Source organism: Danio rerio, chromosome 16, assembly GCF_049306965.1.
Source record: "Danio rerio strain Tuebingen ecotype United States chromosome 16, GRCz12tu, whole genome shotgun sequence".
NCBI classification, from domain to species: Eukaryota; Metazoa; Chordata; class Actinopteri; order Cypriniformes; family Danionidae; genus Danio; species Danio rerio.
In genome coordinates this window covers 47,343,793-47,360,808 of record NC_133191.1, presented here as the reverse complement: position 1 = coordinate 47,360,808, position 17,016 = coordinate 47,343,793, and the positions used below count along the sequence as shown (strand labels likewise).

At 35.2% G+C, this 17,016-nt stretch overlaps 1 protein-coding gene across 1 annotated transcript in view; it reads left to right on the top strand.

Moving 5' to 3' along the window:
- Positions 1 to 17,016, top strand: part of thbs3a (thrombospondin 3a) — a 33,135-nt gene that overhangs the window by 8,967 nt on the left and 7,152 nt on the right. Inside the window, exons 7-18 of the mRNA NM_173225.2 lie at positions 2,209 to 2,260; positions 3,214 to 3,362; positions 3,969 to 4,109; positions 5,157 to 5,231; positions 5,314 to 5,466; positions 9,068 to 9,178; positions 9,513 to 9,620; positions 11,490 to 11,649; positions 11,729 to 11,847; positions 13,157 to 13,209; positions 13,360 to 13,562; positions 15,382 to 15,560. Of these exons, the coding sequence (NP_775332.2) occupies positions 2,209 to 2,260; positions 3,214 to 3,362; positions 3,969 to 4,109; positions 5,157 to 5,231; positions 5,314 to 5,466; positions 9,068 to 9,178; positions 9,513 to 9,620; positions 11,490 to 11,649; positions 11,729 to 11,847; positions 13,157 to 13,209; positions 13,360 to 13,562; positions 15,382 to 15,560 (1,503 nt within the window). The remainder of the gene's footprint in view (positions 1 to 2,208; positions 2,261 to 3,213; positions 3,363 to 3,968; positions 4,110 to 5,156; positions 5,232 to 5,313; positions 5,467 to 9,067; positions 9,179 to 9,512; positions 9,621 to 11,489; positions 11,650 to 11,728; positions 11,848 to 13,156; positions 13,210 to 13,359; positions 13,563 to 15,381; positions 15,561 to 17,016) is intronic.

Genomic DNA, 17,016 nt, shown 5'->3' with positions numbered 1-17,016 from the left:
TTGTCTCTTTCTTGTACTGGTTGTTACCAGGTTACAAATAAAAAAAAACTTCCACGCATGACCCTTTGCTGTGGCCATCGTCAACACTAACGCATACCTCTCAAAAAATGCAACTACACGTTGCAACAACGCATAGCGCAAGCTCTGTGATTGGTCAGCTTGAGTGTGGGCGGGCAAACGCGTTAGAGTGAGTGTTTACTAGTGTCGAGTCTCATGAAGGAGGTCCAGGGGTCTGTTCTTCTTAACGTGGATTACGCAGTTAGCTGGATTTGGTTATTGACGATTTGACATGATCCAGGATCGTTTCGTTCTTTAAAAATGATCTGAGAGTTGTTGTCATAGCAACAGTTCTGGTAGCTCAAACCTGGTCTGGAGCAGGCTCATTTCATATAAACAGGATTAAATCGGGTCAATTCAAGCAAAGAAAATACTGAAAGTATGTACCAAATGATGATATTTTCTTACTGTAGTACTAATGTACAGTTGGGAAAAAATAGTAAATATATTTGACAATATAAAGTAAAAAAAAAAAAAATATATATATATATATATATATATATATATATATATATATATATATATATATATATATATATATATATATATATATATATATATATATATATATATAACTTATGCAATCTGCACCCCCGAATTAAAAGTACAAAGACTGCCACCTGGTGGTGCAAAAAAACCCATATTGATTATGAACTTTTTAGATCGCTTAGTACAGGGGTGTCAAACTCAATTCCTGGAGGGCTGAAGCCCTGCACAGTTTAGTTTCAACCCTGCTCCAACACACTTACCTGTAGGTTTCAAACAAGCCTGAAGGACTCAATTAGTTTGATCAGGTGTGTTTAATCAGGGTTGGAACTAAACTGTGCAGAGCTGCGGCCCTTTTGGAACTGAGTTTGACACCTGTGGCTTAGTACAATTTGTTTATGATAAATGTTGATTAATGATTAATAAATGCACAGTACGTGACTTTTTAAAAGCAATATTACATTTATGCAGTCATGAACATGTTTTGACAGTTAATATGACAGTAATTTGATGCTTCACAAAAGTTGCAGACGCCTTTACCAATATCAAAATGCTTTTGTAAACATCCAGTTATTTTTTACACTGATTTTAAAAACAGCTACTGTAATACTACGATGGCTACTATAATAAGGAAAATCCCATCTAACTGTAAAACTAAATCAGTTGCTTTTGACACTCTTGAATGGGCCAAGCATCCAGCCCTCAACAAGGTGTAAAGTTATTGCGTATCATATTTAACAAACCGTTTACTTCGAATTTGATGTAATTTTGCTCACAAGGATAATTGAATATTAATCAGATGATGTCATTATGCTTCTGTGCCATCAGCCAATCGTTGCATTGCTGATCATGATTTTGAGGATCGATAGATCAGTCCTTCACAACACACGCAGCAAAGAACCAAATTAGCTAGAGATCAGGATCTAGATCCAGGATCTGCCCAATTATCTTAGATCATTTAAGGGAGCTACGAAGAACAGACCCCAGATGGAAAATGTTGTTTACCTTATGGTTAAACTGGTTGCATGTAAGCCGGTTCCTGCCTCAAAATGAGCGATATTAAGCTACTTTTACATTAAGGTAGCGTTTAAAAAAAACAAAACATCAGCGAAGAAACTCGATACAGAGAAACATAAAAACCTACTGCCAGCAAGTGTTTTGGAAGTGTTATTGCAGAGCAACACGAACAGCGCCAGAAGTATAAATGCACAGCTACGTGCAAGGCATGCGCCGTGGGACACGCCAATCACTTGACGCAGAAGTATAAACCAGGCTTTAAAAGCATAAATTGTTTCTCAATTCTAAGACTGTATTTGCACGCTAATTGTTGCAGGCAAATTAAACTGTAGTGTCGAGGCAGCACTGGGTCATTCCGGCCAGTAACAATCCTGTCTCGAGCATATTGCGTGTTGGCCCCAGGCCATCGGGCATTCTTTATTTTTAAGCCCAGTATTACTTTATTTCTTTCAGTTGACTATATTTTGAAGCCTGCTGGTAGCCCTTAACTTCTAAAGTAAGAAAAGTCAATGGCTACTGGTTTTCAACATTATTGAGAATATCTTCTTTTGTGGTAATAAAATATTTTTGGAACAAGTGGAGTGTGAGTAAATCACTTTTTTGGGGTGTACTATCCATCTAACATTAAAGTGTTCTTGTGCTGTTTAGGTGAAAGAAATGTCCCTGGTAAGGAACGCTATTCTGGAGTGCCAGATGTGTGGTGAGTAGCAACATCACACCCTAAAATCAACCTGACAGAGTCCATTAGCTGCATTCAGACAGAGACCGAATACAGTGTTTGGGCTTATTTGTAGTGCTGACCATTTAGAAGGAGAGTGATAAGCAGAACCACTGTTATTTGATATGCCTCTGTAGACAGCAGCCTTAAAGGTATAGTTCAGGCAAAAATTAAGATCTGCTGTTAATTTGTTCATTTAATAGGTAGCTGACTTACTTTTCATATCGTTATAGAAGGTTTCTAGCTTTAATCATTCTTTTTGAGGATACACAAATAATTCAAGCAAGTAACTATCAGTATTTTAAGAATGCAAAGATGTTATAAGATATTTTTCAAGATGCTTCTATACAGCTTAAACTGACATTTAAAGGCTTAACTAGGTTAGTTAGCTTAACTAGGCAAGTTAGGATTATATGGCAAGTTGTTGTATAATGATGGGTTGTTCTGTAGACTATCGAAAAAAATCTAGTTTAAAGGGGCTAATAATTTTGACCTTAAAATTGTTCATAAAAAATTGAAAACTCCTTTTATTCTAGTCGAAATAAAACAAATACAACTTTCTCCAGAAGAAAAAAATATTATCAGACAAACTGTGAAAATTTCCTTGCTCTGTTTAACATCGTTTAGGAAATATTTAAAAAATAAACAAAATTCAAAGGGGGGCTAATAATTCTGACTTCAATTGTATATTAGAGCATTCTGTGAGTATATCCCATAATGCATTGCAGCTGAACCTTAATTTTCATGAAAAACCACAGCCGATTGTCTTTGAATCATTCTGTCTGTATTTGAAAAAGAGATAATATTCACAGGAGGGCTAATAATTTTTGACTTCTATTATATAATTCACATGATGTTCGAGTTCTTTGGGCTCTTTATTCACTTATTATTTCTTATAGTATTTCTTATTTGGTCCATCTCTGTGTTTTGACTAGGGTTTCACGAGCCTCGTTCCCGCTGTCAGCCAAACCCCTGTTTCAAGGGTGTGTCCTGCATGGAGACGTTTGAATACCCAGGGTACCGCTGTGGGCCCTGTCCAGACGGCATGACGGGCAACGGCACACACTGTCAGGACATCGATGAGGTGATTACACTAATATAAAGTCAAAATTATTAGCCCATGTGATGTTTTTTCCTTTACAAAAAAAAAAATCCGAAATGATGTTTAACAGTATAATATTTTTTCATCTGGAGAAAGCCTTATTTGTTTTATTTCGGCTAGAATAAAAGCAGTTTTAATTTTTTAAAAGCGTTTAAGGTGAATATTGTTAGCTTTCTTAAAGAAATATTTGTTTTCGACTGTCCACAGATCAAACCTTTGTTATACAATGACATGGAAAATTACCCTACCTTGCCTAATTAACCTTATTAACCTAGTTAAATGTCACTTTAAATGTTTTTTGAAAAATATCTAGACAAATATTATTTACTGTCATCATGGCAAAGAAAAAAGATTTCCGTTATTAGAAATAAGTTATTAAAACTATTATGTTTAGAAATGTGTTAAATAAAATGTTCTTTCCGTTAAACAGAAATTGGGGAAACATATACAAGGGGGGCTAATAATTCAGGGGTAGGCTAATAATTCTGACTTCAACTGTAAAGTGATTATGTTGTTTAAGTTGAATTTTTAATTATTTTGAGCGTATTTTGAGTTATTGAATGTGATCATTGTGTTTCACTTCATCAGTGTTCAGAGGCTCAGCCGTGTTATACACCGGGTGCTTGTGTCAATACTGCAAGAGGTTTTACCTGTGAGTCGTGTCCCCCTGGCATGTGGGGTCCACCTTTGTCTGGAGTCGGTGTGGAGTATGCTAAGAGTCACCGTCAGGTACAGGGCATTTGCATTATTGAAAATACTGTAAAAACTGTGATATTGTGGAATATTATCAGAGTTACTACAGCTTTCAGAGTCAAATTATCAATCAGAAATCACTCTATTATGCTGATATGGTCCAATGATGTTTATTTGGAATTTCTGTAACATTATATGGAACGTAAAAAGTAAAATTAGCAGGAAAAAATGTTATATATATATATATATATATATATATATATATATATATATATATATATATATATATATATATATTAATCAACCAAATGTTATGGAGGGACACTTCAATGTAAAAGTCTTCTATGGTTTTGTGTATAAGACTTCATATACACTGTGAAATATTAATGTGTAATGTGAATGGGACGCTGACAAGGGAGGTCGGATCCAAACGCAGGATTTATGTAGCAGAATAGGCAAGCAACAGTCAACACAGGAGCAAACAGATACAGGCAATCCAGAGTCGTGGTTGATTAAACAGGCAAATGGTCAGTACAGGCCGGCAGGAGGCAGTGTAAACAAACTAACTAAGTTTGTTTGTCAAACTAAGGTGAGGGCCAAAAACACGACAAGGCAAGGAAACCATATCGTAATGTTCACTGTACAGTGTAACAGCTTACAAGACTCAGCACCGATGTGTGTATGTGTGAGTTGTCTATTTATAGTCCATGCAATTACATCATGAGCGGCTTCAGCTGAGACCTTGTAGTCCATGAAAAGGCGGATTTGTAGTCCTTTAGCAATCTACAGCCACTAGATCGCTGGTGATCATAACACAATGTGCCTAAAATATTATTAGCACAATTAATTTGTTTCTATTTGGCTGAACAATGTTTTATTTATTTATTAATATTATTATTATTATTTATAAGATTATTTTTAGTCTAGAGTAACAAGGATATCAAAAATGGCAAACCATTCAGAATAAAGGTGGAAGTGTTGTTGTTTTTTTCTAATTCAGTTTATCTAAAATGCATTTATACTTGAAGCCAATATGTCATTAGATCATCAAAGCAAATGTCAACAAGTTTGTTTGTGTTTCAGGAGTGCTCTGACATCGATGAATGTGTAGATTTGGCCAACGCCTGCACACCCAACTCTGTCTGCATCAACATTATTGTGAGTATGAGTCAGGAAAATCTCAAGATGTTTTCTGTGTAAGAAGTAAAAACTTCTTTTATATTCCTCCCTCTTCTCTCAGGGGTCATTTCGATGCGGTCAGTGCAAGACTGGATATGTTGGCAATCAGACAGCCGGATGTTTCCCTCGAAAGTCATGTTCTTCACTCAGTTTCAACCCCTGTGACACGAACGCTCACTGCGTCATGCAACGCAACGGGGACGTGTCCTGCGCTGTACGTTCACACCCAACACTGCATCTGTACCGGCTTTAATACAGAAAGAATGATCAATCATTCATTAGAGGGCTCCTATAGTACAATCATTTGCATCCAAAGTCAAGAAACATGTTTAAATTTCTCATAAAATCCTTTGCCACATCAGATATTTTCTCATACTGTTTAAATCAGTTAATTCATATATCTGATTTCTCTAAACCCCGCCTTTCTAAGAGTATTCTCTTCTTTGATTCTCAGAGAGCTTAATATATTGTGACAATTTTTATTTGTTATTAGTTGCTACAGAATAGTCACTACTATTATATATTCAAAGATGCACATGTCTAATAATTAAATTCTAATATCTAGACCACGTGTCAAATCCAGTTCCTGGAGGGCCGCAGCTCTGCACAGTTTAGTTATAACACTAATTAAACACACCTGATCAAACTAATTGAGTACTCCAGGCTTGTTTGTAACCTACAGGTAAGTGTTTGAAGCAGGGTTGGAACTAAACTGAGCTGAGCTGCGGCACTCGAGGAACTGTATTTGACATCTGTGATCTAGATCAGCAGTTCCCAACAGGGGGGTCCTGAGCTCTGTGGGGGATCGCTTCAAATTAAAAAAAAATAGCAGTTGACAATTGGTTCATTTTATCCCCTGACTGACCAAAAAATGGACAAATTTGTGATTCGTCCTCCACCAAAAAAGAGTCTCCCTGATTTGCCTTCAGCAGCTAATACTAATGACCCAAGCGTACTGGACTCAGGTGAGGAAGCTCTAAACATTTTGGGTCGCAGCGCTAGTAATAGTGGACACACAAAATGCAGGAAATAACAAGACAGTTACCTGAACTATTGCTTTATTCCATTTTCTTGAAGCAAAGAGTCCCTGACCCAGCCACAGTGTATTATCTGTGCCAAAGTTCTTGCTAACGAATGCATGAAGCCCTTTGCAAAAGACTCATCCCCAATACCACAACAAACCCAGAGGATTTTTTGAGCACAAGGCAAAAGAATTGACACACTCCCAAAATGAGATGAGAGACATCACAACTATTGACAAAAAACTTAAAAAATAAATTGGCAACTAAAATAGGGCCAATTTAAAGGTCAAAGGCTTACGTTTTTCAGTTACAAATGGCCTACTGATGTTTTGCTTTTACATTTTATATTAGGCTATTATTTGTGCATAAACATATCTAGATATAGTAATAAACAAACCATTTGTTAGAAAACAATTTAATTCCTTCCTGCAAACTTATTTGAGCGATAATGTAATTAAATGTTGAGGGGGGACTTACAATATTTTCCATTGTAAAAGGGGGTCTTAGGCAAAAAAAGGTTGAGAACTACTAATCTAGATGATTAAGTACCAGTTTCTAAAAATGATAATCATTAGGCTTTAATACAATTTTATTAGTAGGCTTTTGTTTTGTAAAAAAGGGTGACACTTTATTTTAATGGTCCATTTGAGTATTAGTAGACCGTCTACTTAATATTTGTTGATATTGCTGCTAAACAGACATTTAACTGACTATAAGAAACTTTGCAAGTACATGTCAACTTACACTAACCCTAACCTTAACAGACTACTTATAATCTAATAGGAATTAGTTGGCATGTAGATGCAATGTAACTTAAATTCATCAAACACACCATCCAAATAAAGTGTGACCTTAAAAAGTACTACTCCCTAGGAATAAGCTCTAGTAACCAATGAATAAATACTAATACTACTAAGTGGAATAAATATATATGTGTCAAAAAAATAAGTAGCATGAAAATTGATGTGTTGTTTATATGTTTTATGGGGTACATTTTATGGGCTAACCATAGCAGGATTTTGGACAATGTTGATGTTTCAATGTGGGCGGGGCTACCCAATAGTGTGTAGAAACCAAGTAACTGGCCAGGCAGCTGTTTTCTGATACATTCTAAGTGCATGTCAACAACAAGTAATATATCTACCTAGTATATAATTAGTTACTAGTAGCATATAAAATGTATAAAATGCGACGGCCACGACGTAGGGCTATCGGTCAACGTGTAGGCTGCGCCGAGCTCTGTGATTGGTCGGTTATGCCGGTCACTTGACGCAGAAGTGTAAACCAGGCTTTAAGTTGGTGGTTCATTCCGCTGTGGCGACCCCAGATAAATAAAGCCAAAAAGAAAATGAACAAATTAATAAATGTTTAATAATAATATTAATACAGATTAAAATGAATCTGTATTTTAAAAAATGTATTATCTGTATTAACACATATTTATTTATATTTGTTTAACTTGATTTAGTTTGTTTTATATTCAGAATTTTTGTACTGCACATGGATTCAATGTTTTTATGGCTTTACACACTATTTACACATAAATAGACAAATAATTGAGCATGAATTCAAGTTTCTTATTTGTGTTTAAACAATTAAACAAAAACAAACAACATCCAATTAAAGTTTCATGTTTTCTCTTTGTACAAAGTTTTTACAGAAAATATACACACAAGTAAAAACCAAACATGTATTTAAATTTCACATTAATGCCTATTTTGATCGATTTTATGTAGGTTTAAATAATAAATTGTATATATTTATTAAATGTTATATATGTTTATTACATCAGCTTGAGTTGTGTGCAGAGATTTTTCTATTCATCATAATGTGTTTGTCTTGAATAATTGAGTCGTTTTGTTGATAGATGAGTGTTAAAAACGTCACATTAAGAGTTGTTGATGATATAGCAGAAATTTTACATAATGTATATGAATAAAAATATAAAAAAGTATTAGCCCCCCTGCTTAAATTAAAAAAAAAATTCTAAACATAATACTTTTAACTAATTTCTAATAACTGATTTATTTTGTTTTTGCCTTTGAGAAAGTAAATAATATTTTACTAGATATTTTTGAAGATACTAGTCTTCAGATAAAAAGTGACATTTAAGGCTCATAATTAGTTTAAATAGGTAAGTTAGGGTAATTAGGCAAGTCATTGCATAACAGTGATTTGCTCTGCAGCCAATCTGAATAAAAAATTGCTTAAGGGGGTTTAAGAATATTAAGCTTATATTAAATAAATATGTTTTATTATGTTTTTACAGAATAAATGTGCCATATCAGGATTTTGGACCAATGAGGATTCAGTGTGGGTGGACCTACCCAACAGTGTATTAAAATAACTGACAAGAGACCCAATCACTGAGCACTTCTGTTTATCACTACTAGTGTATATTTAAATATGCACAAGTATTTAATGTTTACGTACTAATATTTAGATAATTAAGCACCAGTAACTAAATAATTACAAATATAAGGGTTTAATAAAATTTGTGTCACATTTTTTAAAGCACTGTACTTCTAAAATAAGCACTAGTAACCAATAAATAAAAACTTCTAGTTAATAGAATAGATACTAGTGTCTAGAAAAATAAGTATCTTGAAAATAAATGCCTGCATCTTTTATGGGCTAAATGTTATAGGCTAGCCATTGAGGGATTTTGGACCAATGAGGTTTCAGTGTGGGCGGTGTAACAAAGTAGCTAACAAGATAGTCACTAAGCACTTCTGCTCATCTATCATATCTTTGCCACAGTTTTCTGATCAGCATTCTCTCTGGCTCTTCTAGTGTAATGTTGGATGGGCTGGTAATGGTCACACCTGCGGGAAGGACACAGATATTGATGGTTATCCTGACCGCTCTCTGCCCTGCATGGACAATCACAAGCACTGCAGACAGGTTTGAAAATCATCATCATCTCACCCACAATCCTTCTTTGACTCTGTATAAACATTCACTGATGTCATTCTTTAGTAGATTTTTTAACCATGTTGTTTTATTTATTCTGTGATGGTTTATAGACTTGGTGCACTGCAGCTCAAGTGCTGTTTATACACCTTGTAACTTTCAAGTAGATTAAGCTATTCGTCCTAGATGAGCTAATGTGTTGACATTTGATTTTGCATTTGTTTGTGCACTTATATGATGGATAAGAGTGCTTTTAGATTTAGTTTGTCTGAAGGTTTAAAGTACTTCAAGTGTAGGGATGTTCATATGTTGTGTGTTTTTTCAGGACAACTGTGTCTACACACCTAATTCTGGTCAGGAAGATGCGGATAATGATGGAATTGGAGATCAGTGTGATGAAGATGCTGATGGGGACGGAATTAAGAACGTAGAGGTGTGTTTGTGACCAATACAACTAATGTTTTTAATATGGATGCTCCGATCAGGATTTTTGATGCCGAGTACCGATTTTGATGCTTCAAGCTATAAATGTGCATAAAGCACATTTCCCCTTCAAGTATGATGCTTACTCTTCTTACCTAAGAGAATAAATGAAGGATGTTGCATATAATTGCTTAAAAACATCTTTTATAATAATTTAGTGTGGACACGTCATGATCTAAATCAGCTTACAGAATATAATAGATGAAGCAGATTTAAAAATTGGTAAAAGAAATGACAAACAATACAATCTAGAAAACATTGCAAATGATGGAAGAATAATTCAGCATGCCTCAATGAAGAAAACATTTGGAGTGCATATTTGATGTATAAGTAGTTTTCCTCTGCTTGTAAATTTGTAAACAAACACTTCTGATCGGTTCATGAGATCGGCCAGAGTAGCGAGTTCCGATCGAGTCATAAAATGTGATTATCGGCCGATATTGATCTCTGGCTGATCGATCAGAGCATCCCTAGTTTCTAGTTGTAGTTTTTTTCATTTAAATACAGCTTCAACTGGAAAAGTTCAGGGTAATTTAGATATTTTACTCTGGGAATTAGAAATTGTGTTTCAGTTCTACTATTTACAATACTATAGAAACCAAAGTTTATAGAAACCAAACTGTTAAACATATACTTGTGAAATATTTTTAATGTTATCAGACAACAATTTTTATCTGGAAAGACTTTAAGTAAAGAGTTTTCAAATGTGAATTCTGCCAAAATTGTACTTTTATTAAAAGTAAACCTTAAAAACAGTTTTAGATTTTTATCTCTTAAATCATTATAGTTCTTCTTCTTATTATTATTTATGTATTTTATCTTGTGTATTTGTTTTTATTACTTTTGATGACTTTTTATTGTTAAAATATTTTTTAAATTGTAGAAAAGTAATATTTGTCAATGTAATCTTAATCTGTTTTCTTGCCATGATATAGCCAGAGAGGACTCACTCACTCACTCACTCACTCACTCACTCACTCACTCACTCGCTTACTTACTCTCTCTAGTTGCTTGATTGGCATGACGTATTGTACAGAATTGCCAAAGCATTTTAAATATGTATGAGATATGTAATATATTAACATCATCAAATTAATAAAATAAGAAATAAATGACAAAAAACAGATAATAAATTCATTCATTCATTCATTTTCTTTTCGGCTTAGTGTCTTTATTAATCTGGGGTCGCCACAGTGAAATGAACTGCCAACTTATCCAGCATATGTTTTACGCAGCGGATGCCCTTCCAGCCGCAACCCAACACTGTGAAACACCCATACACACTCATTTACACACATACACTATGGCCAATTTAGCTTATACAATTCACCTATATGGCATGTCTTTGGACTGTGGGGGAAACCGGAGCACCCAGAGGAAACCCACACCATCATGGGGAGAACATGCAAACTCCACACAGAAATGCCAACTGGCCCAACTGAGGCTCACCACCGTATGGCCCTAAATATATATTTTGTATATATGAAATATATATTGACATTTTCAGTTATCTCTTTCAATTTAGTTTATTTATTTTTGTATTCAGTTTTGTATTCTGTTGTTTTAGTTTTTATTAATTTTCAGTTTACAATTTTGGGGCTTCAACTTATTTCTGATAGTTGGAAAGACATAATGTTTTAATCTCACAATTTTCTCACAATTTAAAGAAGTCAAAATTGCTTGAGATCAGATATCAGAAAACAAACTAATATAAATTTTCTTTTCATTGTTTTTTAATGTATTCATAAATGCTTCAGATCTTATTCTTATAAAATAACAAAGGAACACTGCATCAAACATGTCTGTGTTATTTCTTCAGGATAACTGTCGTTTGGTCTCCAATAAAGACCAGCAGAACTCGGACACAGATTCGTTCGGAGACGCGTGTGATAACTGTCCCACCGTTCCCAACATCGACCAGAAAGACACTGATAGCAACGGAGAGGGAGACGCTTGTGATGACGACATTGATGGAGATGGTAAAAAATGTTCAGCTCTATGGATTGGACTGTTTTGTGTTTTTACAGCATCATCTTGAGTGGATGTGATGTTTTGCAGGGATTCAGAATGTTCTGGATAACTGTCCTAAAGTGCCGAACCCGATGCAGACGGACCGAGACAGAGACGGAGTGGGAGATGCGTGTGACAGCTGTCCTGAGATCAGCAACCCCATGCAGGTACTGAAGCACAGCTTATATTAGTGCTGGGCAAAGATTAATTGCATCCAAAATAAACGTTTGTTTTGACAAACAATCGTTATACAATAAATTGCCTAATTACCCTATCCTGCCTAGTTAACCTGATTAACCGAGTTAAGCCTTTAAACGTCACGTATAAAAGTGTCTTGAAAAAATATCTAGTAAAATATTATTTACTGTCATCATGGCAAAGATCAAATAAATCGGTTATTAGAAATGAGTTATTAAAACTATTATGTTTAGAAATGTGTTATAAATCTTTTCTCCGTTAAACCTAAATTGGGGAGAAAAAATAAACAGGCGGGCTTATAATTTTACTATGTCTACTATGTTGTTGTAACGCCGGGGGAGTGACAGAGACAACTGGAGGTAAGATCCACAATGCAGGTTTATTCAACGTTAGGCAAGCAATGATCAAACGGGTATATTTAGGCAGTCCAGAATTGTAGTCGAATAACAAGCAGTAGGTCGTAAGGCAGGCGGCTAAACAGGAGAACACGGGTAAACAAGGCTAAGGTCTAAACACGGGAAACAAGACAGGGAAAACGCTTTGTAATGCTACTGATACAGCTAACATGATGACATTTACTGGATGAGTAAATGAGTGGTTTATGTAGGGTGAGTAATCAGTCTCTGACAAGGCTCAGCTGGTGAGAATGTAATCAATCTTGATGAGTGAGCATGTGTGAGTGTGACCGGAGAACATGTATGGCTATGTAGTCCAGAGGAAGGCGGAAGTGTAGTCCATGGTGTTCGTGTGAGAACCAGCGATCTCTTGAGAGAGATCGCTGGTTATGTGACAGTTGTATTATGAACTATTGCTGTTGTTTTTTTTTTGTTTTGTTTTTTTCGTTTTAATTATATTTTTATTAATGTTTAATGACTACTTGGTTTTAATTATTTGTGTTTTTAGATGCGTTTTAGTCCAGTTATAGCATTTGGTCATTTTCATTTATTAATTTAATTTTAGTGGTTTAATGTAATTTATGTATTTTAATTTACGTAAATTTTTTATTAATCACGTTTAATTTTTTGTAGTTTTTGTTTTATATTTGTATCTCGATTTGTTTTTTTTTTGTTTGTTTTTTTTTAGCCAAGAAATTTTGTTACTAAATTGACAATTGTAGTTAACTTTTTTGGAATTACATGATGTTGAGTAAATACTTTTTTTTTTTTTTTTTGCTTTGAAAAATGATTTGAGTACCTTAAAACAGCTATTTGTTCATTTATTTTATGTTTTCTCTCATATTAATGCCATGAATAATAAACTCAGTCATTACTTTTGCAGACGGATGTAGACAATGACTTAGTCGGGGATGTTTGTGACACCAACCAAGACACGTGAGTCCTCGCAAAACACTATTCATTGCATTATACATTATATAGTAAGATCAATATTGTAATGTATATAAGACGTTTGCTGCCATCTAGTGTCTCCCAGCATTGAATGTCTCTTCAGTTGAGCTCATGTTTTAATATTGTGTTTTTCAGAGATGGAGACGGACACCAGGACACTCGGGATAATTGTCCCGATATCCCAAACAGCTCTCAGCTGGACTCAGATAATGACGGCATCGGAGACGACTGTGATGAAGACGACGACAACGACGGCATCCCGGACAATCACGCCATCAATGGCATAGGGCCCGATAACTGCAGACTCATATCCAACCCCAACCAGAAAGACTCAGACAGTAAGAGCCTTCATATCCACCTTTCCTTATTAATGAACAGACATAAGCTGAATAACGACATTCTCAGCTTGTTGAGTCTGACTTCACGCATCAGTTTTTAGGTCCAGATGGTCTAGCAGATGCCAAAAGAGAGCAACAAATGTTACTAATATGTGCTCTAGTAGTATAGTGCTACACTATAGGAATTCATAGTAAATACTATAATGTCTTCGAAACAAACTACACTACCTGACAAAAGTCTTTTCTTGATCCCAGTTGTAAGAGCAACAAATAATAATAAATAATAACAGTACAAAAGTAGCAATTTTACCCAATAAATGCATCGATAATATCCACTGATTTTTATATAGTCAATCAAATGAGCTTAAACGATTAAAAACGGCAACAAATATTTATTTGGGCCCGAACTACAAAACCAAATTTAATACAGTTTTATTATTAGTTTTGCTTAGTAAGTTGCACACTAGTTTGATCATGTATGAACATCATCATAACTATATTGTATAAATATCACTATAACTATAGGCCTACATCATCCTCCTGACAATCAAAAACAATATGACATGATATCATAGCCGATTATCTTCTGACCGAATGCACCTGAAAAGACATGAATGACACTTCTCAGAGCTTGAGAAGCATACAGTTCTTTAGGATCTATATAATTTGTAAAAATAAAGACTTGCAGGTCAAGGAAACAGCATAGGAGGAAGTTGCTGCAGGCCTTGGTGCTGATGAAAAGTAAAAAAAAAAGTATTTATAGATCGATGGGTAGCTAGATAGATTAGACAGAGATAGATTGATTTTTGCAGCAGCTGCCGATGAGCTGCTCGCTGCAGACGCAGTCAGTGTGAAAGGCAAGCGCTCTCCATTCTGCTCTCCATTCACGCTGCGCACACGCTGCTCATGCTCTGCTTGCGCTTGCAGTGTGAAACAGATGTTATGTAATCTGAGAGCTCTCTGATCCTTCATAGACAGCAATAATCAAGAAAACGTACAAACTAAATAAAACAAAAATGTTGTCAAAACATTCCATGTGTCTTCAGTAGTTTAACTGTTATATGAAGCTCCAAGAACAGTTTTGTGCACCTTAAAACTTTAAAAATGACTTTGTTCACCCAAATCTTCCATGTCCGGTCAAGGTGTGTGTTTACTACGGGCAATATAATGCTTGCTTGTTGTGCTGCCGACTTTAATGGCAATTGGTTGTATTAACCATAGTAACCACTAATGAGGAATAGAAGATACTGTGCATCTTTTTCTGGTGCACAAAAGGGTTTTTGAAGCTTCGTATGATTACAGTTGAACCACTAAATTCACAAGTTTTTATAAGTGTTTAAATTCCCTGTGACCATTGTTGTCTATAGAGGATGAGAAAGACTGCAGATTTCAAATTTTCCTAATTTTGTGTTTGAAATATCATAAATAAATATATAAGAGGATTGGAATGACACGAGGGTGAGTAATCAATAACATTATATATGTAGCTTATGTTTTACGCAGCGGATGCCTTTCCAGCTACAACTTGGCACTGGAAATCACCCATACACTCTTGCATTCACACACATACACTTAGGACAATCTCATGCCAACACGGGGAGAACATGCAAACTCCACACAAATGCCAACTGAACCAGCCGGGACTCGAACCAATGACCTTCTTGCTGTGTGGCAAAAGTGCTAACCACTGAGCTACCGTGTCGCCTAATCAGATAACAGAATTTTTCATTTTGTTCTGAACTAATCCTTTAATCCTTCCGAATAACGACACGTGAAGTATGCATCATTCACACATCATTTCTTTCATTCTGTGTTATAGGTAATGGAGTGGGCGATGTATGCGAGAATGACTTCGACAATGATTCAGTGATGGATTTGGTTGACGTGTGTCCAGAAAGTGCTGAAGTCACACTTACAGATTTCAGAGCCTATCAGACGGTCATTCTGGACCCGGAAGGTGACGCTCAGATTGACCCCAACTGGGTGGTGCTCAATCAGGTAGAGGATCATGGGAGTCCTGTTGATCTGATACGTGCTGCTCTGATACAGTTTATCCCAGAGATTCCTATTGTGACCTACTTATACATTGTTAAATGACTGTTTTTAGCATCAATTAAATCATTCGGTACCTGCATTGTTGCATTGTGGGTCCACTTGTACCCAAAGAGTCATTATTTTAGAAAACGTATAAAAAAAAGAAAGTCATATTGAATCAAAGTGGGGGAATTAATGTTCTGAATGTTTTAACAATGTTATTATTATTATTACTTTAAGAAATGGAAAATTCTTTCAAATTTCTGATTACACTTGAACTATACCTAAAACTAATGCATTATAGATGAACAGTTGGGAAATATTTGAAAAAAGGAATGAAGGTTTTTTTTTAGGAGGGCTGATAATTTTGTCTTCTACTGTATACTTTTGATTCAATGTTGACAAGTGTTATTTGATTATGCGAGTATGCACTGTAAGATTTATAAGAACTACCTGACAAAAGACTTGTCGTCGATCCCAGTTGTAAGATCAACAAATAATAACTTGTCTTCTAGTTGATTATTTAAAAAAGTGGCAAAAGGTAGATTTTTCTGTCAAATCATCTGTTGAACTGAATTCCAATCATCACAAATACTGCAGAAGACCTATTGGAACCTGCATGGACCCAAGATTCTCACAGAAATCAGTCAAGTTTGTTGACGGAAAAATCATAGTTTGGGGTTACATTCAGTTTGGGGGCGTGCAAGAGATTACAAACCACAGGAGAGGGCAAATTCTTCAGCAGGACACCGCTCCTTCTCATACTTCAGCCTCCACATCCAAGTTCTTGAAAGCAAAGAAGGTCAAGGTGATCCAGGATTGGCCAGCCCAGTTACCAGTTATGAACATTATTGAGAATGTCTGGGGTAAGATGAAGAAGGAGGCATTGAAGATGAATCCAAAGAATCTTGATGAACTCTGGGAGTCCTGCATGAACGCTTTCTTTGCCATTGCAGATGACTTTATTAATCAGTTATTTGAGTCATTGCAAAGATGTATGGATGCAGTCCTCCAAGCTGATGGGAGCCATACACAATATTAATTCTTTTTCCACTGCACCATGACTTTATATTCTATACTGGACATTATTTCTGTTAAGTGACAAGACTTACTGTCCTAATCAAATAATTAAAATTCAAGGCATGATCAAATTTAATTTTGGTAAAATAAGCATAATCTAGAGGCCTTTGCCTTTTATATAAGCCACTTCTGATATCAAATGATCAACTAGAAGTCAAGTTATTATTTGTTGCTCCTAAAACTTGGATAGGCAAAAAGACTTTTGTCAGGTAGTGTATAATCAGAAATTAGAATTTAATGCAATCTTGCATTTGAAAGAGAATGAAAGATATTGTATTTTGAAGGTCTTAAAATGCAGTGTTATGAGGATTAATATCATGATTTCTAAGCATAATAGTTT